General features: G+C 44.0%; 2 protein-coding genes across 5 annotated transcripts in view; one reads left to right on the top strand and one right to left on the bottom strand.

The window, feature by feature from the left end:
• The window catches only part of SFI1 (SFI1 centrin binding protein), a 203,715-nt gene extending 196,207 nt beyond the window's left edge, over nucleotides 1-7,508 (top strand). For 2 of the 3 annotated variants that reach the window (XM_069757728.1, XM_069757746.1), the window contains 2 exons: nucleotides 5,055-5,171; nucleotides 7,230-7,508. In XM_069757728.1, the coding sequence (XP_069613829.1) occupies nucleotides 5,055-5,171; nucleotides 7,230-7,259 (147 nt within the window). In that variant the 3' untranslated portion in view covers nucleotides 7,260-7,508. Of the gene's footprint in view, nucleotides 1-5,054; nucleotides 5,197-7,229 lie in introns of those variants that run through there. The other variant, XM_069757737.1, reaches the window with a different exon arrangement.
• Nucleotides 5,194-27,553, bottom strand: part of PISD (phosphatidylserine decarboxylase) — a 104,715-nt gene continuing 82,355 nt past the window's right edge. The window contains exons 1-7 of one of the 2 annotated variants that reach the window (XM_069757757.1): nucleotides 18,292-18,827; nucleotides 17,148-17,313; nucleotides 14,731-14,967; nucleotides 9,328-9,460; nucleotides 8,505-8,639; nucleotides 7,924-8,084; nucleotides 5,194-5,996 (exon numbers count right to left, since the gene is read on the bottom strand). In XM_069757757.1, the coding sequence (XP_069613858.1) occupies nucleotides 5,772-5,996; nucleotides 7,924-8,084; nucleotides 8,505-8,639; nucleotides 9,328-9,460; nucleotides 14,731-14,967; nucleotides 17,148-17,313; nucleotides 18,292-18,476 (1,242 nt within the window). In that variant the 5' untranslated portion in view covers nucleotides 18,477-18,827 and the 3' untranslated portion in view covers nucleotides 5,194-5,771. Of the gene's footprint in view, nucleotides 5,997-7,923; nucleotides 8,085-8,504; nucleotides 8,640-9,327; nucleotides 9,461-14,730; nucleotides 14,968-17,147; nucleotides 17,314-18,291; nucleotides 18,828-27,553 lie in introns of those variants that run through there. The other variant, XM_069757766.1, reaches the window with a different exon arrangement.

Raw genomic sequence — 27,553 nt, 5'->3', positions numbered from 1 at the left:
TAGAAAATACCCAAGTGTGACACCATTCTAAAAACTACACCCCTCAAGGTGCTCAAAACCATATTCAAGAAGTTTATTAACCCTTCTGGTGCTTCACAGGAATTTTTTGAATGTTTAAATAAAAATGAACATTTAACTTTTTTTCACAAAAAATTTAATTCAGCTCCAATTTGTTTTATTTTACCTAGGGTAACAGGAGAAAATGGACCCCAAACATTGTTGTACAATTTGTCCTGAGTATGCCAATACCCCACATGTGGGGGTAAACCACTGTTTGGGCGCATGGCAGAGCTCGGAAGCGAAGGAGTGCCATTTGACTTTTCAATGCAAAATTGACTGGAATTGAGATGGGACGCCATGTTTCGTTTGGAGAGCCCCTGATGTGGCTAAACATTGAAACCCCCCACAAGTGACACCATTTTGGAAAGTAGACCCCCTAAGGAACTTATCTAGAGGTGTGGTGAGCACTTTGACCCAACAAGTGCTTCACAGAAGTTTATAATGTAGAACCGTAAAAATAAAAAATCATATTTTTTCACAAAAATTATCTTTTCGCCCCCAATTTTTAATTTTCCCAAGGGTAAGAGAAGAAATTGGACCCCAAAAGTTGTTGTACAATTTGTCCTGAGTACGCTGATAGCCCATATGTGGGGGTAAACCACTGTTTGGGCGGATGAGAGAGCTCGGAAGGGAAGGAGCGCCGTTTGACTTTTCAATGCAAAATTGACAGGAATTGAGATGGGACGTCATGTTGCGTTTGAAGAGCCACTGATGTGCCTAAACATTGAAACCCCCCACAAGTGACACCATTTTGGAAAGTAGACCCCCTAAGGAACTTATCTAGAGGTGTGGTGAGCACTTTGACCCACCAAGTGCTTCACAGAAGTTTATAATGCAGAGCCGTAAAAATAAAACAAAATTTTTTTCCCACAAAAATTATTTTTTTAGCCCCCAGTTTTGTATTTTCCTGAGGGTAACAGGAGAAATTGGACCCCAAAATTTGTTGCCCAATTTGTCCTGAGTGCGATGATACACCATATGTGGGGGGAACCACTGTTTGGGCACATGGGAGGGCTCAGAAGGGAAGGAGTGCCATTTGAATGCAGACTTAGATGGAATGGTCTGCAGGTGTCACATTGCGTTTGCAGAGCCCCTAATGTACCTAAACAGTAGAAACCCCCCACAAGTGACACCATTTTGGAAAGTAGACCCCCTTAGGAACTTATCTAGATGTGTGCTGAGCGTTTTGACCCACCAAGGGCTTCACAGAAGTTTATAATGGAGAGCCGTAAAAATAAAACAAAAATTTTTTCCCACAAAAATTATTTTTTAGCCCCCAGTTTTGTATTTTCCCGAGGGTAACAGGAGAAATTCGACCCCACAATTTGTTGTCCAATTTGTCCTGAGTGCGCTGATACCCCATATGTGGGGGGGAACCACTGTTTGGGCGCATGGGAGGGCTCGGAAGGGAAGGAGCTCCATTTGGAATGAGGACTTAGATGGAATGGTCTGCAGGTGTCACATTGCATTTGCAGAGCCCCTAATGTACCTAAACAGTAGAAACCTCCCACAAGTGACACCATTTTGGAAACTAGACCCCCTAAGGAACTCATCTAGATGTGTGGTGATAGCTTTGAACCCCCAAGTGTTTCACTACAGTTTGTAACGCAGAGCCGTGAAAATTAAAAAAAAAAAATCTTTCCCCCCAAAATTATTTTTTAGCCCCCAGTTTTGTATTTTCCCGAGGGTAAGAGAAATTCGACCCCAAAAGTTGTTGTCCAATTTGTCCTGAGTACGCTGATACCCCGTATGTTGGGGGAAACCAACGTTTGAGCGCATGGCAGAGCTCGGAAGGGAAGGAGCGCCATTTGGAATGCAGACTTAGATGGAATGGTCTGCAGACGTCACATTGCGTTTGCAGAACCCCTAATGTACCTAAACAGTAGAAACCCCCCACAAGTGACCCCATATTGGAAACTAGACCCCCCAGGGAACTAATCTAGATGTGTTGTGAGAACTTTGAACCCCCAAGTGTTTCACTACAGTTTATAACGCAGAGCCGTGAAAATAAAAAATCTTTTTTTTCCCCACAAAAAATATGTTTTAGCCCTGAGTTTTGTATTTTCCCAAGGGTAGCAGGATAAATTGGACCCCAAAAGTTGTTGTCCTATTTGTCCTGAGTACGCTGATACCCAATATGTTGGGGTAAACCCCTGTTTGGGCACACGGGAGAGCTCAGAAGGGAAGAAGCACTGTTTTACTTTTTCAACGCAGAATTGGCTGGAATTGAGATCGGACACCATGTCGCGTTTGGAGAGCCCCTGATGTGCCTAAACAGTGGAAACCCCCCAATTATAACTGAAACCCTAATCCAAACACATCCCTAACCCTAATCCCAACAGTAACCCTAACCACACCTCTAACCCTGACACACCCCTAACCCTAATCCCGACCCTATTCCCACCCGTAAATGTAATCTAAACCCTAACTGTAACTTTAGCCCCAACCCAAACTGTAGCCCTAGCCCTAACCCTAATCCTAACCCTAGCCCTAACCCTAGCCCTAGCCTTAACCCTAGCCCTAACTCTAACCCTAGCCCTAACGGGAAAATGGAAATAAATACATTTTTTTAATTTTTCCCTAACTAAGGGGGTGATGAAGGGGGGTTTGATTTACTTTTATAGCGGGTTTTTTAGCGGATTTTTATGATTGGCAGCCGTCACACGCTGAAAGACGCTTTTTATTGCAAAAAATATTTTTTGCGTTACCACATTTTGAGAGCTATAATTTTTCTATATTTTGGTCCACAGAGTCATGTGAGGTCTTGTTTTTTGCGGGACGAGTTGATGTTTTTATTGGTAACATTTTCGGGCACGTGACATTTTTTGATCGCTTTTTATTCCGATTTTTGTGAGGCAGAATGACCAAAAACCAGCTATTCATGAATTTCTTTTGGGGGAGGCATTTATACCGTTCCGCGTTTGGTAAAATTGATGAAGCAGTTTTATTCTTCGGGTCAGTACGATTACAGCGACACCTCATTTATATCATTTTTTTATGTTTTGGCGCTTTTATACGATAAAAACTCTTTTATAGAAAAAATAATTATTTTTGCATCGCTTTATTCTCAGGACTATAACTTTTTTATTTTTTTGCTGATGATGCTGTATGGCGGCTCGTTTTTTGCGGGACAAGATGACGTTTTCAGCGGTACCATGGTTAGTTATATCTGTCTTTTTGATCGCGTGTTATTCCACTTTTTGTTCGGCGGTATGATAATAAAGCGTTGTTTTTTGCCTCGTTTTTTTTTTTTTTTCCCTACGGTGTTTACTGAAGGGGTTAACTAGTGGGCCAGTTTTATAGGTCGGGCCGTTACGGACGCGGCGATACTAAATGTGTACTTTTATTGTTTTGTTTTTTTTATTTAGATAAAGAAATGTATTTATGGGAATAATATTTTTATTTTTTTTTTCATTATTTTGGAATATTTTTTTTTATTTTTTTTTACACATTTGAAATTTTTTTTTTTTACTTTTTTACTTTGTCCCGGGGGGGACATCACAGATCAGTGATCTGACAGTTTGCACAGCACTCTGTCAGATCACTGATCTGACATGCAGCGCTGCAGCCTTCACAGTGCCTGCTCTGAGCAGGCTCTGTGAAGCCACCTCCCTCCCTGCAGGACCCGGATCCGCGGCCATCTTGGATCCGGGGCTGGAGGGAGCAGGGAGGGAGGTGAGACCCTCGCAGCAACGCGATCACATCGCGTTGCTGCGGGGGGCTCAGGGAAGCCCGCAGGGAGCCCCCTCCCTGCGCGGTGCTTCCCTGTACCGCCGGCACATCGCGATCATCTTTGATCGCGGTGTGCCGGGGGTTAATGTGCCGGGGGCGGTCCGTGACCGCTCCTGGCACATAGTGCCGGATGTCAGCTGCGATAAACAGCTGACACCCGGCCGCGATCGGCGGCGCTCCCCCCGTGAGCGCTGCCGATCGCATATGACGTACTATTGCGTCCTTGGGAAGTAAAGCCCACCCCACATGGACGCAATAGTACGTCTAATGGCAGAAAGGGGTTAATTTGATCGTGTGAATTCTGCTTATAGAGGAGAATTTTATAGGGGCTATCCTGTACAAGGCAATGTGCTTATCGCATGTTACATCAGGCTGACAAACTCCCTTTATTACATGTGTTTTCAATGTTAAAGTGAGTTTGTCATCAAGATTTCACCCTGAAAATTATTTATATGCTTATGTAGCTCTTTTAAAGACAATTCCAGCAATACGTTTACAAAACCAGCCTTCAGGTCCAGGGGTCGATGAACTAGCAGGAAGAAATGCTCGGCCGTGAATAGAGCTGGAGTCACAGAGGCTTCAGACCTACAAATAGTTCTTGGAAAAAGGAGAATCTTCTAGTGATTGAAGCGAGGCAAGTATTAAAACTTCACATTTATTGGAACGTTAAAAAGAATACGGCAACCTCCTATCAATCAAACCTATGCGTTTTGGCTAAAGAGCCTACTGTGTGTTATGAGGTTGCCGTAATCTTAACATGCTAATAAATGTTAGCGCTATATAAAAATAAATGTGAATTTGTAATACTTTGCTCGCTGGAGGATTCTTCTTACTCCTGTGGCTTCTGCAGCCCTGACCTGAGCGACTGTGTGATGTCTCCATTACGATTCTCCTAACAGCAGATCTGGTGAGCTCTATCTCCCTTCTTAAATGACAGTTCTTGAGCCTCATTGCATATCAATTTAAACGCCGATTTCTAAGTAATGGAGGATTGGCCATGTAAAGGTATTGCTGGACTTGTCTTTGGAAGAACTACATGCACATATACATAGTTTGGGGTGTGAAATCCTGCCGACAGCATCTGTTTAACAGCACTATTTTGTTGATTTGGTGCTTGTCTTTAATGGTCACAAGGGTATACCTCAAAACAAATTGAAATACATGTCTGTTTTTAATCTAAGTCAAGGATCAAACACATCAAGATTAAATTAAATTTTCTATTAATTTTTTTTAACCATTTTGAATATGAAATTCTTTTACAGCTGGAAGAACAGATTAAAAAGCGTGAACAGAAGCTTAGTGTGGAGAAAGTGAACGTTCAAGCCTATGTCAGTCGTATTCAGGAGATTGCTGCATCCATGGATTTATCTCCTGAAGATGTAAATAAATGAATAAGTCACATTATTTTCAACTGTTTTATTTCAAAATGTATGCTATTAAATGAGTTAATGTATTAGCAAGATCATCCCCTTCATTTAGAAATATAAAAGTAATAAGCTACAGCTCCCTTTGGCAGAACTGACACTCCTTCTCTGACCAACCAAAGGGCCAGCACTCACTATTACCCTACACCATTCCACCAGGTGCCATCCTCTCACGGGGAAGCTAGACCTGCCCGTACATGTTAGCGCTTCCCTGAGGGCAGCAGTGTATCAACTGGGGTTTCAATCAGGAAAACATGATTTATGCTACCACCAATTAAATTCCTCGTTGTTGGGTGATCATTTCTCCAGCTCAGTTCCATGAAACCACACATCATGGACAGGGGAAGGAGTGGAAAAATAGGTGTGAAGTGAGAGTAGGAATAGTATGGTGTGGGAGGCAGTAGCCATAGCAGATGGTCTGAATCTTAATGACTGCCATCGGGCTGACACGTGCGCACGATTCCAATATGCTGAGAAACCTGGAGGTGAGCCTCTGTCACCAGCACTTTTGAACAGCCTCTGGCCTTTCCTCAGGAAGCAAAACAGCCCATCTTCCTATAGAGAGCCCACTGCCTCTCCAAAGTGGATTTTCTGTCCAGCCTTCAGGTTAAATCTAAAATCCTTTGGTGCTTCAAAAATGAGAACGATGGTAGATCCAAGGTTGAATTCTCCTAGCTGTTCTCCTTTTCTCATTGCAATACCATCCTGGTTATTGTTCGTTACATAACTCATATCATTATGAGATCCTTTGCTGTATCGTGGGCTGTTAGTCTGTAAATCCTAATGTCAAAGAAAAAAAGTCAATTTATGTTTTAATGACATTAGTACAGATTAGGCCGGTTTCACATTTGCGTTTTGCTGATCTGCGGAGGGTTGCGGATTTCCTCCATGAAGCCCCACCCTCGGCCACACCTCCGCCACTAGCTCCGCCTACTTCTGCATGCGGCCTGCATACCTATCTTTAACATTAGGTACGCAGGTCGTGCCGCTATATGCGGATGCTTCCGCATGCGTCGTTTTGACGATGCGGCGACCAGCATAGAACGCAGCTTGTAGCATTTTTTTTTTCTCCGCATCGTCAAAACGACACATGCAGAAGCATCCGCATACAGCCGCACAACCTGCGTACGCACCTAATGTTAAAGATAGGAACGCAGGCCGCATGCAGAAGTAGGCGGGGCTTCACGGAGGAAGTCCGCAGATCAGCAAAACGCTAGTGTGAAACTAGCCTTAGGCTCCTTTTACATGTCAGTAACAACTGTGAGTTCTGTAGGTCAAGAACTGTGTCTAAGTGGCCATACACTAGAGATTTTTGGAAACTGAAAAGGGTAATTTAGACCAAGTTCTGCTGTTGGTTTGACACAAAGGCACAAACTAACAGCAAGATGCAGACTGATCTTCAAACATCTATCAGAAATAATTAGTGTTTGGCTAGCTAAATGCACAGCAATCTAAAACCTATGTTAGGCATTAGCGTTCCGGGGCTTTGCAGAGGGCTGCGTTCCCGTGCGGTCAGCGGGCGTGTCAAAACGACGCATACGCATACATCCACATGTCCTGCGTACCCAATGTTAAAGACAGGTAAGCAAGATGCATACAGAAGTAGGCGGGGCTTAGTGGAGGACACCGCTCTCTGCAAAACCCCCAAATGCTAATGTGAACTTAGCCTTAGAGTGAAATGGGTCATATCGGTCAAAAGTCTGTTTTAGACACGTTAGGATACAACTAATTCTTGTTTTCCTCATCTGATATCAGATCAATTCACACATTTCATACCAAACTGATTTATCAAATTGTATTCCAATGTATAGATTAAAATCTTTCCTCTATATCTGCCCAAAATTAAAAAAAAGCTTTACATTCGTTAATAAACACAAGGAGTAGATTATAAAAAAAAAAAAAGGAAAAAGTATACAATAGATGTTACAAGAAAAAAAATTTATCTGCCTACAACTAAGTTATAAGTGATCTACAGTAGTGACCAAAAGCTGAGACTAAAATTTTTGTTTTCAGGATTTGGCCCAGAAGAGGATATCCAGCTAGTAGGCAAAATGGAAGCCTTGAAAAATAAAGGTCAACACTGTAAATATGGAGTCTTTGCATAAACTTGTTCCATTTGTCAATCGAAGTTTAAGAACGTATTAAATGCTTATAATTGTACTTCAAGAACCATAGAAACATCTGACTACAAAATCTAAAGACACTGAAGCAGAAAACTTAAGAAAACCAAAATTTCTGTCAGTCTCAGATGCTGATCACAACTATAGGTTTAGATAGGGAGGTTTTCTGGTATCTATTGGGCAGCACGGTGGCGCAGTGGTTAGCACTGCAGCCTTGCAGCGCTGGGGTCCTGGGTTCTAATCCCACCCAGGACAACATCTGCAAAGAGTTTGTATGTTCTCTCCGTGTTTGCGTGGGTTTCCTCCGGGCACTCCGGTTTCCTCCCACATTCCAAAGACATACTGATAGGGATTCTAGATTGTGAGCCCCATCAGGGACAGTGATGATAATGTGTGCAAAAACTGTAAAGCGCTGCGGAATATGTTAGCGCTATATAAAAATAAAGATTAACTCTATCTATTATACATCCAAGAAATTTTGAGAATGGACCTTGGAGAAAATACTCTGTGCCCACTTTTAGTTTCTTAAATGTATCAATCTATTTTGATTAGAAATGGAATTCTTTTAGTGAACAGAATTCACTTACCCTGTCAAAGTATATGCGTATAGACCCAACATTGGTAGCACCGACGGCAGTGAGTGAGAAGAATCCATGTTTCCATCCTCCTGTGAGGACAACACGTTCATTGTAGCAGAACAACTCTTTTATCCATCGAGCAACTCCAGGGTTCACAGACATGAGAGATCCTATGGAATCAATGAGTTAGTTCTCATAACGCATTACTGAAATAGCTTGTTATGTAATTTAGGTAATCTGTTTTAGGGTTTCCAACCATGAAATCATTAATGACTGTTGTGATCATGATCTAAAATAGTAAATACTACTATCAATAATAAAAATTTGTCCACGATTTGGCCCCAGATCAGTTTGAGGGACTGATGTCTTCAATTTTTAAACATATTTAGATGCTAGGCACACAGCATGAAACCTGAACAGCAAAACAAAGTAAAATGCTCCGTGGGTTCACTATTGCGCTAGATCTTAGACTTCGGTGTGGTGTGCAGAAAATATATAAAATGGGTCATTCAGTAGTTTGTTGGAACATTACATGTCTCAAATGTACACTTTGCTAAACGTCATAAGACTGCCTAGAAAGAGCACGGTACCTGGGAAATGCCGTCTGTGATACACATTCCAGTCTGTTGGTGAGTGAAAGCAGTGATAGTCACCAGGAGCCAGGTAAATGACACAGTGGTACAGCTCATTGCCTTCTTTTGTTACTAGCTGGTCCTGGAATGATGCTAGAGGAAATATTTACCAGTTAACATTTGTTACCAGTAACAAAAATAAAAATCATTCATACGAGATGAGTACATTTCTATTTACAACTATAACCTTTGCAATTTAGTTTAAATATTTATCAAATAACACGGCATGAAGCAAGTTATTACCGTATATACTCGTGCATAAGCAGAGATTTTCAGCACTTTTTTTGTACTGAAAATGCCCCCCTCGGCTTATACACGAGTCATTGTCCCAGTTTACGGTGGGGGAGCAGCGGGTCACAGGAGGCTGCCGCTAAAGCCTGTTCCCGCTGCTAGGTGAATATTCATTACTTTAATGAAACTAGAGACATGTGATCACATGGCAGCAGGAGCTGCTGGCACTGTAAAGTAAGATTTTTTTTTTTTAATGCTTTTCTCATGAAGGCAATACATACAAGGAAGAGGAAAGAGATGGGAATAAGGAGCCATGCATACAAGGATGGGAATAAGACAAGGATGGGGATGAGGGGCCATGCAAACCAGAATAGGGATTAGGGGACAATGCATACCCTGCTTATACTCAAGTCAATAAGTTTTCCGAGGCAAAATTATCAACTTATACACAAGTATATACGGAACATGTTTAGCATTCTATAAATAAAATGCCATTGGACAGAGTAGTTCTCCCAACCACTATTCTTGGTAATGATCATGATGATCTTACTCATGGATAGATTCTCAGTCCAGGTCTGGGGTCCCAAGAAGGATTCCAATGAATAGGTTACCCCCTTAACCTGCTCCACTTCACAGTTTTTCACTCGACCAAAGTGCAGAATTTTTCCATCAGATGGGCTGATCTGAAAAGGATCAAATAAGATTTAAATACATTCTACATAAGTGCCTCACCCAAAAAAAAAAAAGATTTTTTTTTTGGTGCAATTAAAGAGTGACACCAAAAGAGGCGCTTGCCGCTCTGTCAGACTAAGTTGTCACTTCTAAAGCTGGCTCTCTATAAACATGCATTCTAAACAGAGCCTGCATGTAGCCATCGCCAATGCACCAAATATATAGATTAGTAATCAAATTTATTTGTCCATACCAATGTTATAGGGAATTTGTCAAAGTTTTTGCTTTTTCCCCATGTGAGCGTGGTATGATGTAAGGACAAAGCCCGATTCCAGTAATGTACAGTGGGGGAAAAAGTATTTAGTCTGTCACTAATTGTGCAAGTTCTCCCACTTAAAAAGAGGAGAGGCCTGTAATTGACATTATAGGTAGACCACAACTATGAGAGTCAAAATGAGAAAACAAATCCAGAAAATCACCTTGTCTGATTTGGCAAGATTTATTTTGCAAATTATGGTGGAAAATAAGTATTTGGTCATTAACAAAAGTGCATCTCAATATTTTGTTATATATCCCTTGTTGGCAATGACAGTGGTCAAATGTTTTCTGTAAGTCATCACAAGGTTGGCACACACTGCTGGTAGTATGTTGGCCCATTCCTCCATGCAGATCTCCTCTAGAGCAGTGATGTTTTAGGGCAGTGTTCCCCAACTCCGGTCCTCAAGAGCCACCAACAGGTCATGTTTTCAGGATTTCCTTAGTATTGCACAGGTGATTGAATGCTTGCCTGTCCAGGTGATGTAATTATCACCTGTGCAATACTAAGGAAATCCTGAAAACATGACCTGTTGGTGGCTCTTGAGGACCGGAGTTGGGGAACACCGTTTTAGGGCCTGTCGCTTGGCAACACGGACTTTCAACTCCCTCCAAAGGTTTTCTATGGGATTGAGATCTGGAGACTGGCTAGGCCACTCCAGGACCTTCATATGTTGCTTATGAAACCACTCCTTCATTGCCCTGGCAGTGTGTTTGGGATCATTATCATGCCGAAAGACCCATCCACGTTTCATCTTCAATTCCCTTGCCGATGGAAGGAGGTTTGCACTCAAAAATCACACTATACATGGCCCCATTCATTCTTTTATGTACACGGATCAGTCGTCCTGGTCCCTTTGCTGAGAAACAGACCCAAAGCATGACCTATGCGTCACAGTAGGTATGGTGTTCTTTGCATGCAACTCAGCATTCTGTCTCCTCCAAGAGTTTTTGTTTTTACCAAACAGTTCTACTTTGGTTTCATCAGACCATATGGCATTCTCCCAATACTCTTTTGGATAATCCAAATGCTCTTGATGGTAGCCTTTGTTACGGTGGTCCCAGCTCTATGCAGGCCATTCACTAGGTCCCCCTGTGTGGTTCTGGGATTTTTGCTCACAGTTATTATGATCATTTTGACCCCACGGGGTGAGATCTTGCGTAGAGCCCCAGATCGAGGGAGATGATCAGTGGTCTTGTACGTCTTCCGTTTTCTTATTATTGCTCCCACAGTTGATTTCATCATACCATGCAGCTTGCCTATTGCAGATTCAGTCTTCCCAGCCTGGTGCAGGGCTACAATTTTGTTTCTGGTGTCCTTCAACAGCTCTTTGGTTTTCACCATAGTGGAGTTTGGAGTGTGACTGTTATGTGAGGTTATGGACAGATGTCTTTTAGGTAACGTTCACATTTGCTTTGTTGAGCGCAGCGTCGGCGACGCAACCAACAACGCATGTACACAACGCAGCGTTTTGCGACACATGTGTTGTCATAAGATCGTAGAGAGCAGGAATTTTGGCGCAGGGAAAACACTACAAGTAGCGTCCTCTGTGCCCTGTATGTGCGTCAATATGACGCATGCGTCGTAAAACACAATACAATGCATAACGGCGCATGTCCATGCGCCCCCCCATGTTAAAGATAGGGGTGCATGACGCATGCGTCGGTATGGGTCGACGATGCTGCGCCCAACACCGCAAATGTGAACGTAGCCTTATACTGACAAGTTAAAACAGATGCTATTACTACAAATAATGAGTGGAGGACCTTGGAGCCTCTAAAAGAAGAAGTTACAGGTCTGCGAGAGCCAGAAATCTTACATGTTTTTAAGTGACTAAATACTTATTTTCCACCATAATTTGCAAAATAAATTTTGCCAACTCAGACAAGGTGATTATCTGAATTTTTTTTCTGATTTTGAGTTGTGGTCTACCTATGATGTGAATTACAGGCCTCTCATCTTTTTAAGTGGAAGAACTTGTGCAATTGGTGGATGACTCAATACTTTTTTTTCCCCCCTCACTGTACCTTACTGGTCTTCTTAGTGCAGTTTGATGAAGACACTTATCTGCTGCAGATCTTTTCTCTGAATGCTCCGCTCTGTATAACCCCATCCACACTATGACTGGCAACCAGGAGTGGAACTTACATTATTAAAAAAAAACACTATAATTGAAAGATTGAATTCTGTTGTGTTTGAGACACTCCTGGTTTTGAAGTAAGTAAAAGGGAGCAGTCTCATCCTGGTGCAGCAAGGGGAAGACAAGCTGGTTCCAAGTAGATCAATTGCGTTAATGTACTATGCGTTTCAGGAACGATCTGTCCTTGTCAAGATTGTACCTTATGGAGGGGATGGACAGTCCCTGAAACGCATAGTTCAATAAAGCAATTGATCTACTTGGATCCAGCTAGTCTCCTCCTTGCAATGCCCAGATGATACCACTCTTTTCTTCCTTCATACTGTTTAGCTATCGTGAGCCTGCGGTCAGTTTGGAGTCAGCATGAAATCTGGCCCATTGTTGAGCATGGTTAGAACAACCACCTGGAGTGAGCGTTACTATCATCTTTTCAACGGGATTGTTATATTGATTCACACTTGGAGCATTTTCTTTTGTTAGTGCTGGTTTTGGCACACAACACTGACATGTGCATGAGGACCAAGCACAAATCTGCCAAATTAGTGATGGGTGGGGTTATGCAGAGCGGGACTACATTATACCAGACAACTAGTCATGTAGTGATCATCTGATAACACTCTAACATCATGCTGCTCTCGGATTATATAGCAAGAACCTGCTGACATATTCCCTTTAACCCCTTAATGACCACCAATACGTCTTTTTACTGACCTGAGATATTAGAGAATAGCCTCCCCATACAGGTGACAATCCTGCAGCTGTCGGCCATACACTATAGCTGACAACTTGCTGTATCAGCCACGATCAGTGTTGGCACCGTCCAAATCTGTTTAACCCCTTAGATGCTGCTGTCAATAGTGACTACATCACATAAATGGTTAACAGTGTGGGGACTTCCCCTTTATCCCAGTTGATGCTCTCAGATCATAATTGTGTGGTCCTGATGTTTGCCACGGCAATTCATGACCAAATAGCGACTTAGCGTCTGACGGGTGTTGTAACCTGATCAGAAGTTAGTGGCATTTAGGTGGTAAAAATACATATTTTCATTTCTGTCATGCCACTTTACATTAATTCCTGAAAATCACCTGAATGGTCAATAAACTACCTGACAGCAGTTTTCAATATGTCGAGGGGTGCAATTTCTAAAATGGTATCACTTTTGGGTTTTTTCCAATATATAGGACCCCCAAAGTCACTTCAAACCTGGATAGGTCCCTAAAAAAATAAATTTTGTAAATTTCCTTGAAAAAAAATAAAAAATTACTGCTACATTTTTGAACCTCCTAAAATGCTAACAAAATAAAATAACATTTTACGGATGATGCTGATGAAAAGCAGGCATGTGGAAAATGTCATTTATTGATGTTTTGCTGTGGTATGACTATCTGAATTAAAGGGATAATCATTCAAAGTTTGAAAATTGCTAATTTTTTAACATTTTTCTCAAATTTCTGATTTTTTTTTATAAACAAAACATATCGACCTAAATTTTCCATTATCAAAGTATGTGTCACGAAAAAAAAAAACACTCAAAATCACTGGGATTTGTTGAAGCGTTCCAGAGTTATTACCACGTAAAGTGACACTGGACAGATTTCAAAAATTTGGCTCCGTCACTAAGGGGTTAAAAAGCAAGAGCTTTCACCCACATCAGTCTTTATAAAGCCAGTTAATGAAGAAAAATATTTGAGCATGCCTGTTTAACAGGGTAGGGAGAGACACTGCGGTGTGTTATTGCACAGCAAAACAAAAGATCAGGTATGTGATACACTGGATCCTAATGATCTAACGTGTACGTCAGCAACCTAAGGCCAAATAAAATGGAGTTTCTGCCCAAGCCAACAACCTTCACTAATCATTCCCAATAAAGGGAATCTCCATAATAAACTGCTTCACATATTTCAAGCTGTAACCTGTCCTAGGCTAGCATAAAGATGGGTTGCAGCCTTAAAGGGGTTGTCCAGTCTAAATCAAGTGTGCACGCGCTGCAGGGATTCGCCGATTTCAAACCCAGGAAACCGGAGGGCATGTACGAGTTATACATACTCCAGGCCAGTGGGTGCAGCCTCGCTCACCATACACTTGTATGGAGCAAGGCTGTGCCCTCTAGTTGGTCACGTCCACTGGCCGGCCACGTCACTAGACTGTGCGTTGCCTCGGCTCTATACAAGTGTATGGAGCAAACCTGCGCCCACTGGCCGGGAATATGTATAACTCATACAAACCTTCTGGTCTCGGATTGAAAAGTGGTGAAGAGTGACTGCAGACTTATTAAATTGGACCGAACAATCCCTTTAAGGAATATGACAAAATACAGCCTGAAATATAGTGATAGCAGCCACGTTGATATACTTCTTGTAGAATCCCTTTAAGAACGGAAACAAATTATATAGGAGTGACTTTGCTTTAAACTGTGGTGTCAGGTTTCCAAAATCAGCAATCTCTGATTAGCGCCAAATGAGTTTGGATTTTTCCTACAATGCTGCAGCCCTTTAAAGCGCTGATTAAATGAAAGTCAACCAGAGCCCACGATTTGTGTAGGACCAGTCAACTACTGTGTGTTCCTTCTTTTTTGGAATTGGAAAATCAGACATTTCAGATATCATCAAATGGATTCCTTGTTCCCAGCAGAGCTATGCAACTGGCTTATTTGTCACTCCACAAAGAAAACATGGAAACCTAGCTTGTAGATGGGGAGGAAAACCAACAGTTTTCTTAAGAGCATGAACACCATTAGTCCTCGATTTAGGAGGACTAGACTTTACTAGTGTCATGTTCTGCAATCATCAGTGTATTCTATGCATGGCAAATTATCTTCCACATACCACACTATGGGAGTCACATACAGGTCGTGCCTGTGGCTTTAGTTTCCTACGGAAGAATTCGCTGAGATTTCGGTAATGGTGCAAATCTTCCACTGCCGCCTCTTTCATGTTCACACCAAAAGTCCATATATACAGACTGTAAACAGGTTTCCTCAGCCATGTTGGCAATTCCACCTGATTCAGACGACCCCAAGCACGTGAGAGCAACCTGGTTGGCACAGATTTGTAGATGGCAACCTGTAGAAGGAAAATAAAATGTGCTACAATTAACAGAAGGCCTGCTATGGATTGGTTAAAAAGTGCACTAATTCTAATGAATCACACAGTGCAGTTGGGAGCTTCAGAGACTTGTGGTTATCCATTATGTCTATTGAATGACTAAGGGGAGCCTTAGGTTGCTTTTACATTGCGTTTAGTACAAGCTCCGTGGCCCCATCGGGTGATATGTCCGACAACCCCCAAAATAAAAATATCATGATGCCGACAGGGCCATAGGCTATTATGGTGCCATCAGAACGAATGTGCACTTTGCCGTGCATCGTTTTCAGGCGTGTACGCCTACTGGAGGCAGTCAGAGGCAGTCTACCACGTCTGAGTGTCCGCCTTCAGTAGGCGTATACACTTGAAAATGATGCACGGCAGAGAGTCGGTACTTTTATAGCCTATGGCTCTGTCGGCGCTGAAACCAGTTTTGAAGGGATGTATGCTCCGATTTGGGTCACCGAGGGGTTACTAAACACAATGGCAAAACACCCTTATCTCCAAGAAACTAAACAGACTATAACTCTTAATATAATTAGTACACAAATTCATACATACATTTAAGGAAAATTAATTGTTCTAATTGTAATTGAGGGAAAAAAATAAATAAAAAAAAACTGTACATCTGTGAGCAGGGCCTATACAGTTAATAAAGTACCATATACACAACATTATGCACGGGAACAGTACATGATGTCATAGCTTTATGTGAGAAATAAAAGACAGGGTTAATTCACACAGCTGCTTCATGGTTAATTGGCTACCAAACAATTACATTTTAGTGTTTCATGGTGCGCTTACATATTGTAAGGTTTTAACTTAAGCAACTGAGAAAGTAACATTAACTAGAGCACATTCCACATGAACAAGTGATACATACTTTGTATAGACCTCTCCAGCTAAAGAACACAAGACATTTCAGTGGAAAAAAAAAAGTGTATATTATTTTATTTTTATTTTTTTTACAAAAGCCTTTAGTTCAAGTTATAAAATGACCTATGAGACTGATTGGGCTCAGTCTCATCATCTAAGTGACAATTAAAGTACATGAGAGTCTCCAGAGGATGTCGGACAAGTTGGATTTGAACACTCAGTTGTTTTGTTCTCAAGGGAGAAACTGCTACTCGATGGTCTGACAGCAGCTTACTCCTCTCTCTCCTCTGACTACACATGCACGCTCGACAGGGCATACATGTGTATAGGACGGAATGGTTGTTAGGAATAATCATTGGCCAAACGAATGTATGACCAGCCTTAGGCCTGTAATCCTTCCATACGCAGTTAATGCTCATAACATGGGAACTTATGTCCTTGGCCATTACCAACCCCTTCCACAAGTGCACTTTATTTTTTTTTTGCAGCAGGCAAGAACGAACTGTCATTAGTTCTCATGTCACATCTCACGACACCTCAGCTTATAACTGTGCATGAGAAGAGCCAAGCAGAGGACCAAATAATCCCAGCCAAAGCCTCACCCTCCTCCAGAACATCCAAAGGTAACAATTAACCGAGATAATGTGCCACAGACTACTGTAGTTATTAAGAAGATTAACCCCATTGTTTCCACTCAGGATCTGTGTGAATCAACTTTTTTTTTTGTTATAAAACCCCCTACAACCTTCAAAAAGCAAAATTCTAAAAAAAAAAAAAAATAATATGTGTATAGCTCACTGTATTCACCTGCCATAACTATTTTTTCTGTCTCAAAACTGCAGACCATCAACCAAATGTGCAGCCCGATACCGACAGGTGTGGAGCTGGCATTTACTCCCGATGAATAGACAAAGAACACTGGAAATTCAGCTCCAATCTGCTGTTCTCAGCACTGCCCATCTCCTACACTAAATCCAGTTATATTAGTGAACTCAGTCCTTGAGCCAGGGACAAACCAAATAAATGGCAGCTAAAATATGTCCAATATGAATACTGCTTAGTCACATCATGCAATTTTCCCGTTTATGTTGAGAATTAAGTCATCATTGTAGTCATAAAAGTGCTTTATTACGATCAGAAATCCCAGTTTTACTTTCACACAGACGCAAAGGTTACTGTAATATGACTTTATACTATAGAACAAATAGGCTAGATTTAAAAACTACATAACTTATGATGGACAAAAAAAAAAGTGTGGAAATGGCAATGGGCAGGACACTTACCCTGCTGGTAGGTCGCCATCCCACTCTTGCCAAGGGCCTAAGTGCAGCAAACGGTAAGAGGTAATAAAGGATTGTGAGAGGCCAGGAACGTAATTTCAGTGCTGACCTAGACATGCAGGTCAGCTGCCCCAACCTCCGTCTGAGCGCCAGCTGAGGGAACTGCAACCTGTGAGATCAGATACAAGTGTCAGAAGACAGTGCAAGGGTCCAGGGCCGGCTTAGGTTGTGGCTTCCACCCAGTATGAACCCGACAGTCTTAGCTATCAGCAGATTTCACAATGCCCGATATATAGATCAGGTTAACAGATTCCATGCATAACCAGCACTGAAAAGAACTGCAGCATCTACAGATCAGGCCTAATCATAAAAGGAACCAACCAAACAAGAAACAGGGAGAATAATTATCCAGCTACTTAATAATAAATGCAAAATTGTATGAGCAATTGGAGTTTAACCCTTGCATGTGCTGTGGGCCTTTTACCACTTCAATGTTTCTAAGCATTGTTCTCTTGATACAGACGACTCATTCAATTATTCATGGCTGGCTATCATCCCCATGCCAAGCACATTTCCTCTGCTCTTTCCAGAGAATACCAATAACCACTCCAGACACAGAGAAGCTGAAAAGGCAAGAAGTCTACAAATTACAACCCTCTGAAAAACAACCGTAATATTTGCAAGCGAAAAACAAAGGACAATAAGTCTTGGTTTTGGAGTTCTTCGTAGAGGTTCAACAATAAGAAAAAAAAGTAACAAACCTTCTCAGAGTCACCAGAGCGTACGGAGGCTCAGCTCAAGATCTTGTACATTGCCGGCAACTCGAAGATGAGGTACCCAGTAACCAGGGCCGCCTCTCACTCCCCCCTTTCACTGCAGACAACCATGGACCAATCCCTGCCTTGCTGCCTCTTTCCCCATCCATCCTTTCCAGAGACACATTCCTCAGTCCCGGTCACTCATCCACAGTGCACAATGCTGAGCCAGCTGCTTTTCTGGCCCACTGGCCACACAGTAGCATCATTCTCTCCTTCCCCCTCACTCCACTGAATACATAAGGAGCTTTTGCCTAATTAGGCCAAACAAAAGCTTAGCCATTCCTCGCCCTGCCCTTCCCCATTTCAACTGACCCACAAATTGAGGGTACCTGAAGCGTGCCCGTCTGGATGAGGAGCTATTGTCCAATTTTGCTGATTCTGATGTGTCAGCTTGTTCTTCCCTAGTAGGGTTAGTGGCACTGGCTGCTCGCGTCCTGCGAACATGAAGTTTCACTTTGCGCAGGTTACATCTGGAGGGTAGAGGATTTACTACAGGTTTCCGGCATCTCACCATCTCCTTGGGTGCAAGATCGGAGCACGCTGGCCCCTCTGTGACAGGCACATCATCAGGGCTCAGGCCGCCGGTCTTTCATCCTCCTACTCTGGAGCAGGATGTGACGACAGAAACCTGCTTATTGCACAGTATTAATCTCTACCTTTCGCTCCTCCTTAGATGGGAGTTCCGCTCTCCCCTTTACAGTGTCGGCTCTACAATACGAGTGCTGCACACGTCACACAGCAAACAAGTATAGGTCAAAGGGCAAGCTAATAAAAAGAACTTCGTCAACTCTTATTTTATGGTAGAAGGATTCCTGACTATGAATCACCTTACAAATAAACATCTATTATTTAAAAAGACTTAAAAGGGGTTCTCTTAAATTTTCCCTTAAATATTCACCTGTGTAACACTGGAAATAGGCATCCGAGGCTTTTGTTCCACCGCAAACCATTTTCTGTAGGACAAACTGGTTGTTAAAGGGAATCTGCAAGTAGGATTTTAGAAAGTAGAATAAAATCTGTGAATCCTCCTTCAGAGCTTATTTTAAATAAAAGGAGGCATTAGCAATGTGAAACACGTAGATCAGGAAAGACTGTGTCTACATGTCTCACACTGGCAATGCGTCCTTTTATTTACAATGCGCTCCTGAGTCAGATCAGTGTCCGACCAATAGATCTTATCAGCTTACTTACAAAATCGCAAAATTTATGAACATGTTCATTATTTTTACGCAATGCGTTTTTAATGCGGAAAAACGCAAATGTGCACAAAAATTGCGGATTCCATTATAAATGACTAGCTATTGAACCCGTTCTACGCCCGGGTGGCGAGCATTTATATTGGTATATGGTCTCCATCCTGGTATATGCTGCTCCATCCTGCGTCCCCATCCTGTCATGCGCTGCTCCCATCCTGCGTCCCCATCCTGTCATGCGCTGCTCCCATCCTGCGTCCCCATCCTGTCATGCGCTGCTCCCATCCTGCGTCCCCATCCTGTCATGCGCTGCTCCCATCCTGCGTCCCCATCCTGTCATGCGCTGCTCCCATCCTGCGTCCCCATCCTGTCATGCTCTGCTCCCATCCTGCGTCCCCATCCTGTCATGCGCTGCTCCATCCTGCGTCTCCATCCTGTCATGCGCTGCACCCATCCTGCGTCCCCATCCTGTCATGCGCTGCTCCATCCTGCGTCCCCATCCTGTCATGCGCTGCTCCCATCCTGCGTCCCCATCCTGTCATGCGCTGCTCCCATCCTGCGTCCCCATCCTGTCATGCGCTGCTCCCATCCTGCGTCCCCATCCTGTCATGCGCTGCTCCCATCCTGCGTCCCCATCCTGTCATGCGCTGCTCCCATCCTGCGCCCCCATTCTGACATGGGCTGCTCCCATCCAGCCACACTCTGCTCTGCTACATCTGCCACACTCTGCTCTGCTACATCTGCCACACTCTGCTCTGCTACATCTGCCACACTCTGCTCTGCTACATCTGCCACACTCTGCTCTGCTACATCTGCCACACACTGCTCTGCTACATCTGCCACACTCTGCTCTGCTACATCTGCCACACTCTGCTCTGCTACATCTGCCACACTCTGCTCTGCTACATCTGCCACACTCTGACCCGCTCGGCCCCGCTGCCTCTGACCCGCTCGGCGCCGAGTGCTGGGGGGCCTGAGCAGGCGGGGACACCGGCGCGCTGTGGGGGTCAGGTGCCGGTATCGCCGCCAGCTCAGGCCCCCCAGCACTTACTATATTCACCTGTCCTCAGTTCCACCGCTGGGCGTCGCCATCTTCCCGGTCCTCTGGCTGTGACTGGTTAGTCAGAGGGCGGCGCCGTCGCGCATTAAGCGCGTCATCGCGCCCTCTGAACTGAAGGTCACAGGCCGAGGACCGGGAAGATGGCGGCGCGCAGCGGTGGAACGGTGGACAGGTGAATATAGCCGATACTTACCCTCCTGGCGGTCCCTGCTTCTCTGCTGGATATTGCGGTGTGCGTTCAGTGTTTACGCATACCGCGATCTCCTGGGAGCGTCACTCTGTGAGGCCAGACTGCGCCGGCGCTTGCGCAGTCTATAAAGGCTTCGGACAGAGTGACGCTCCCAGCGTTATATTATAGATGGGATGCTTAATGTATGTAGATTATTTGCAGTTTTATAGCATTTTTATAGCGCAAAAACGCTAAAAAAACGCAAATAATCTGCAACGTGTGCACATAGCCTCAAGAATTGGCGTGAACAGCAATCACTAATGTTACAATATGCTCAATCAACTCCCAACATCTTAGACTTCCACTACTTCAGATCCAGGCACAGTACCAGCGAATGCCCGGGCGCACATGTCTGCAGAGTGACGCGTCACTGTACTTTTGGCCAAAGATCATGAAATCCTAAATTTACTGTTCACAATGCAAGTCTCTGTCATTTACCTGTAGATATATTGGTAATGTGATGGTCCATAGGGTATAAACCTTGTCTGGCAGGCTTACTGTATTGGAACAAAGGCTAAAGGAAGAAATTAGGTTTTGTTTTGTTTTTTTCAGGCGACAGGTTCCCCGGTATGGATATGTGGAAATACACTCTGGATTTTCCGATACGTTTTTTCATGCAAAATTTTTGTGCAGAACATATTCTGCATTAAATAGGTCAAACAAAATAAATTTGATTTCATAACTCAGGCCCACTCTGCATCTAAAAAGACTGTTGATCTATGCATTGTTTTGAGGGTGAAAAATCTGTTTGTTTTTTAACCCCTTAATGACCGCCAATACGTCTTTTAACTGACCTTGTCATATAAGAGAATAGCCTCCCCATCTGGTAATAACCTATAATCTGTCGGTTGTGCACTATAGCTGACAACTTGCTGTATCAGCCACGATCAGAGTTTGCACCGTCCAAATCTGTTTAACCCCTAAAGGTACCGTCACATTTAGTGACGCTGCAGCGATCTAGACAACGATCCCGATCGCTGCGTCGCTGGAGAGCTGTCACACAGACAGCTCTCCAGCGACCAACGATGCCAGTCCCCGGGTAACCAGGGTAAACATCGGGCTACTAAGCGCAGGGCCCCGCTTAGTAACCCGATGTTTACCCTGGTTACCAGCGTAAACGTAAAAAAAAAAAAAACACTACATACTTACATTCCGGTGTCTGTCCTCCGGCGCTCTGCTTCTCTGCACTGACTGTGAGCGCCAGCCGGAAAGCAGAGCGGTGACGCTTTCCGGCCAGCGCTCACAGTGCAGAGAAGCACAGCGCCGGAGCACAGACACCGGAATGTAAGTATGTAGTGTTTGGTTTTTTTTTACGTTTACGCTGGTAGCCAGGGTAAACATCGGGTTACTAAGCGCGGCCCTGCGCTTAGTAACCCGATGTTTACCCTGGTTACCAGTGAAGACATCGCTGAATCGGCGTCACACACGCCAATTCAGCGATGTCTGCGGGAGTCCAGCGACTAAATAAAGTTCTGGACTTTCTGCTCCGACCAACGATGGCACAGCAGGATCATGATCGCTGCTGCCTGTCAAACTGAACGATATCACTAGCCAGGACGCTGCAACGTCACGGATCACTAGCGATATCGTTCAGTGTGAAGGTACCTTTAGATGCTGCTGTAAATGGTGACTACATCATTATATGTGGTTAACATGATCATGATTTTGTGGTCCTGATGTTTGCGATGGCAATTCATGACCAAATAGCGGCCTTAGAGTCTGACGGCTGTAGTAATCTGTTCAGAAGTTAGAGGCATTTAGGTGGTAAAAATACACATTTTCACTTCTGTCATACCACTTTGCATTAATACCTGTAAAGCACCTGAAGGGTTAATAAACTACCTGACAGCCGTTTTCAATATGTCAGGGGGTGCTGTTTTTAAAATGGTATCACGTTTGGGGGTTTCCCAATATATGAGACCCCTAAAGTCACTTCAAACATGAATAAGTCCCTAAAAAAATTAATTTTGTACATTTCCTTGAAAAAAATGAAAAATTGGTGCTATATTTTTAAACCTCCTAAAATGCTAACAAAATAAAATAACATTTTACAAATGATGCTGATGTAAAGCCGACATGTGGGAAATGTTATTTATTAATGGTTTGCTGTGGTATGACCATCTGGATTAAAGGGATAATCATTCAAATTTTGAAAATTGCTAATTTTTTAACATTTTTCTCAAATTTTTGATATTTTTTATAAATAAACAAAACATATTGACCTAAATTTACCATTATGATAAAGTATAATGTGTCACGAAAAAAACAATCTCAAAATCACTGGGATTTGTTGAAGCGTTGCAGAGTTATTACCACAAAAAGTGACACTAGTCAGATTTCAAAAATTTGGCTCCGTCACTAAGGGGTTAAACTCCTTAGTGACCACCAATACGTCTTTCTACTGACCTGCGATGAGAGACTAGAATCCCCCCCAACTGGTGACAATCCAGCAGCGGTCGGCTGTACACTTTAGCTGACAATTTGTTGCATCAGCCAAGATCAGTGTTGGCACAGATTATGGTTGTTTAACCCCTTATTTGCTGCTGTCAATAGAGACTACAGCATCTAGATGGTTAGCAGTGTGGGGGCGCCCCCTTTAACCCCCACTTTCACCTTGAGATCTTGATCATGTGGTCCTAATGTTTGCCATGGCAATTCATGGCCAAATAGTGGCCTTAAGGTACCTTCACACTAAACGATATCGCTAGCGATCCGTGACGTTGCAGCGTCTTGGCTAGCGATATCGTTCAGCTTGACACGCAGCAGCGATCAGAATCCTGCTGTGATGTCGTTGGTCGGGGCTAGAAGGCCAGAACTTTATTTGGTCGCTGGCTCTCCCGCTGACATCGCTGAATCGGCGTGTTTGACGCTGATTCAGCGATGTCTTCGCTGGTAACCAGGGTAAACATCGGGTTACTAAGCGCAGGGCCGCGCTTAGTAACCCGATATTTACCCTGGTTACCAGCTTAAAAGTAAAAAAAACAAACACTTCATACTTACCTTCCGCTGTCTGTCCTCCGGCGCTGTGCTTTCCTGCACTCACTGTGAGCACAGCGGCCGGAAAGCAGAGCGGTGACGTCACCGCTCTGCTTTCCGGCCGCTGTGCTCACAGCCAGTACAGAGAAGCACAGCGCCGGGGACAGACAGCGGAAGGTAAGTATGAAGCATTTGTTTTTTTTACTTTTAGGATGGTAACCAGGGTAAAGATCGGGTTACTAAGCGCGGCCCTGCGCTTAGTAACACGATGTTTACCCTGGTTACCGGCATCGTTGGTCGCTGGAGAGCGGTCTGTGTGACAGCTCTCCAGCGACCAAACAGCGACGCTGCAGCGATCCGGATCGTTGTCTGGATCGCTGCAGTGTCGTTTAGTGTGAAGGTACCTTTAGAGTCTGCCAGCTATAGCTGCCTGTTCAGGAGTCATCAAAATTGAGGAGGTAAAAATAAACCTTTCATTCCGTCATGCCACTTTGCAAAAATTCCTGAAAAGCACCTGAAGGGTTAATGAAATACCAGAAAATTTTGAATACGTTGTGGGGTGCGGATTTTAAAATAGTATCACTTTACTTTTGGGGGCTTTCCAATATATAGGATCCCCAAAGTCCCTTCAAAACTGAATAGGTGCCCAAAATAAATAAAAAAAGTTAACATTTCCTTGAAAAAAATTAAAAATTTTCAGTGCTGAGATCTCATCTCCCGAGATCTTGTGCCGAGATGTCCATCTGCGCATAAGCCACCTCCGGCAGCCATATTCCTGGAGTCCACCGCATAGTACACCCTCTAAGTGCGGGGGCTCTGGACTTTCACAAAATGTCGGCAGAGCCCCCCCCCATCTGAACACCCCCTCATTTCAGGCTGCAGCAACGCTCCACTCTTACCTTACAAGAAATGGAATAGGTGCTTTTTTTTTTGTTTCTAGGGTGTTGACAAAACGAGGGTAAGGCTACTTTATTTTATTTTCAAGGTAAAGACTACTTTTGGCAAAAAAGCTGGATCGAATCTTAAAATTATTCAGTCCTCCAGGATCTAAAAATATGGATCCAGGACCTGTATCTCGCCCACTCTTTTTTTTTTTGCTTTGTTTTCCAATATTTTTATTAACATTTTAACCCCTTAGCGACTGCCGATATGCCTTTTAACGGCGGCCGCTAAGGGTACTTAAGCCACTGCGCCGTTAATTAACGGCGCTGTGGAAAAAGTACATAGCGCCCCCCAGAGGCCGATTTTCTCCGGGGTCTCGGCTGCTGGGGGTAGCCGAGACCCCAGAGAACATGATTCGGGTCGGTTTTCACCGACCCCGCTTTTGCGATCGCCGGTAATTAACCGTTTACCGGCGATCGCAAAAAAAAAAAAAACCGCATTAGTATTGTGTTTCTCTCCCCTCTAATGTGATCGGACATTAGAGGGGAGAGAAATAGGGTCCCCCGAGCCCCCCACGGTACCTTATGTACCAGAGAAGGTGCCCCCCCGGTCCCCGACCCTCCTCCTAGCTGTCCGGGCTCCAAAATGGCGGGCGCATGTGCAGATGCGCCCGCCAAAGCCTAGCTTCCCCCGGTGTATTGGGGTCTGTTTTTACAGACCCCCTGGAGCGATCGCAATCCCGGGGGTCTTTACAGACCCCCGGGATTGCGATCGCTGCAAATAGTTTGTAAAAAAAAAAAAAAAAAAAATGCTTTGGATTTCTCTCCCCTCTGATGTGATCGCACATCAGAGGGGAGAGAAATAGAGCCCCCGAGCCCCCCACCATACCTCCTCCTGATGTCCCCCTGTCCCCGGTCCACAGCCCATGGTCCCCGGTCCCCAGCCCACTGCTCCTGGCCCCCCTTCTTCTTCTCTGCTGGAAGAAAATGGCGGGCGCATGCGCAGTGCGCCTGCCATGATCTGCCAGCAGAGACCCAGCAACCTATGAGAATTTTCTCATTGGCTGCTGGGTTTTGATTACTGTAACATGTCCAATGACAGTGATCAAAACCCCTAATATTTAATAAATATGGCAGCACTTGGGCTGTACCTCTCTCTTCTCTCCTTGTAGTTGTTCTAGGAGAGAAGAGAGAGAGACTACAGTTCAAGTGCTGCCCTGTCAGTTATTCACAAAACATAATATCTGCCTCCGCCAGCATCCCATTTACCCACCCCCGTTCTCCGTAATCCCTGCATCATCAGCAGAGGATTATAAAAAAAAGAAAAAAAAATTATAATTTTTTTTTTTTATTTTTTTTAGGGGTAGGGTTAGGGTTAGGGGAGGAATTAGATAAAATGGCCCGCAGAACTTTTAGCGCGGAGCAAGCTTACAGCCTGCTTTGCTCCGGCAGCGAAACAGATTCTGCCCCTGAAGCTGAGCAGTTTTCAGACAGTGATGACGACTCTTCCTCCACGGGATCCCCCAGCCCGGTGGTAGCGGAGTCGGTCATCACTGCTGAAGCTTCAGAGGCAGGACCAAGTACCGCAGTCCAACCCCCCCCCCCCCCCCGCTGTGGTATAATGACACCTCATTTTCCCCTCAAATTCCCCCTTTTTCTGCAGTCCCTGGAATAAAAGTAGATGTCGCCAATTTTACCCCCATTGATTTTTTTGAAATTTTCATTAGCCCCGAAGTCCTGCAATTAATCGTCCACCAAACTAACCTATATGCCCGGCAATATATTTCCCAAAAACCCACTGCCTTTCATTCCCGTTCCTGGATCCCCACAAATGTCCCCGAAATTAAAAAATTCTTAGGCCTCACCCTGAATATGGGTATAGTAAAAAAACCCACTCTCCGCTCTTACTGGGCAACAAAAGCTGTCCACTGCACCCCTGTATTTGCAGCCATCATGTCCCGAGCCCGTTACGAAGCCCTGATGAGATTCCTCCACTTCAGTGACAATTCCCAAGCTCTCCCAAGAACTGACCCCAACTACGATCGGCTAAATAAATTAAGACCCCTAATTTCCCTCCTAAAAACTTCCTTTCTAAATTCCTATACCCCAGAGCAAAATATGGCAGTCGACGAGTCCTTGATGAGCTACAAGGGCAGTCTTTCATTCCGCCAATTTATTCCCTCCAAGAGAGCCAAATACGGCGTAAAATTGTATAAAGCTTGCGAGAGCTCATCAGGGTACACGTCCACCTTCCTAATTTACGAAGGTAGGGACCGCCAAATAAACCCCCCAAACTGCCCCCAGACAATTGGTATCCCAGGCAAAATTGTCTGGGAGCTAATGACGCCCTTTCTCAATCAAGGGTACCACGTGTACACAGATAATTATTACACGAGTATCCCCCTATACAAATCCCTCCATGCTGCAAGTACAGGGGCCTGTGGGACAGTGAGGAAAAACAGAGTGGGGTTTCCGTCACAGTTGGTGCCCAGACGTTTGGAGAGGGGGGCGTCATTTTCACTTGCAAGCGACCAACTACTTGCAGTGAAGTGGAAAGACAGGAAGGACGTCTATATGCTTTCCACACTGCATACGGACACCACTGTGACGGTCAGAGAGAGGGGTGCCACCAGGGACAAAGAAAAACCTGTCTGCGTCACAGACTATAACAACCATATGGGTGGCGTAGACCTGTCAGACCAGGTTCTGCAACCATACCTGGTCAAGAGGAAGACCAGGGCGTGGTAAAAAAAGGTGGGAATCTGTCTAATTCAGACTGCCACCTACAACAGCTTTGTCCTATATAAAAAATCTCAAGGACCGCTAACTTTCCTGCACTTTCAGGAAAAAGTAGTAGAGAGCCTCATATTTGAGTCCATGGCACCGGGGGAAGCCTTCGACTCTGAGGATTCCCGGAGACTGTCAGAACGCCATTTTCCTCACCCTGTCCCTGTCACTCCCACCCAAAGGTATCCTCAAAAAAGGTGCCGAGTTTGCAGAAAGCATGGCAGGCGGAGTGATTCCCGATTCTATTGCCCCACATGCCCATCCCAACCAGGCCTTTGTATCTCCCCCTGTTTTGAGACCTACCACACCACACCACCTACAATTATTAGTTTGCTTTTTTTCAATAATTTTTATTTTCTGCTTAGTGGCCCCAGTAGTACAATTTGGAACAATTGATAAATAATATTTTAATTAGTAGATCCCATTTTACCCCATTTCACAATTCCAGAACTTGATCAATCCCAT

The sequence above is a fragment of the Ranitomeya imitator genome, chromosome 1, assembly GCF_032444005.1.
Source record: "Ranitomeya imitator isolate aRanImi1 chromosome 1, aRanImi1.pri, whole genome shotgun sequence".
Taxonomy (NCBI): Eukaryota; Metazoa; Chordata; class Amphibia; order Anura; family Dendrobatidae; genus Ranitomeya; species Ranitomeya imitator.
This window is presented reverse-complemented; position numbering and strand designations above follow the sequence as displayed.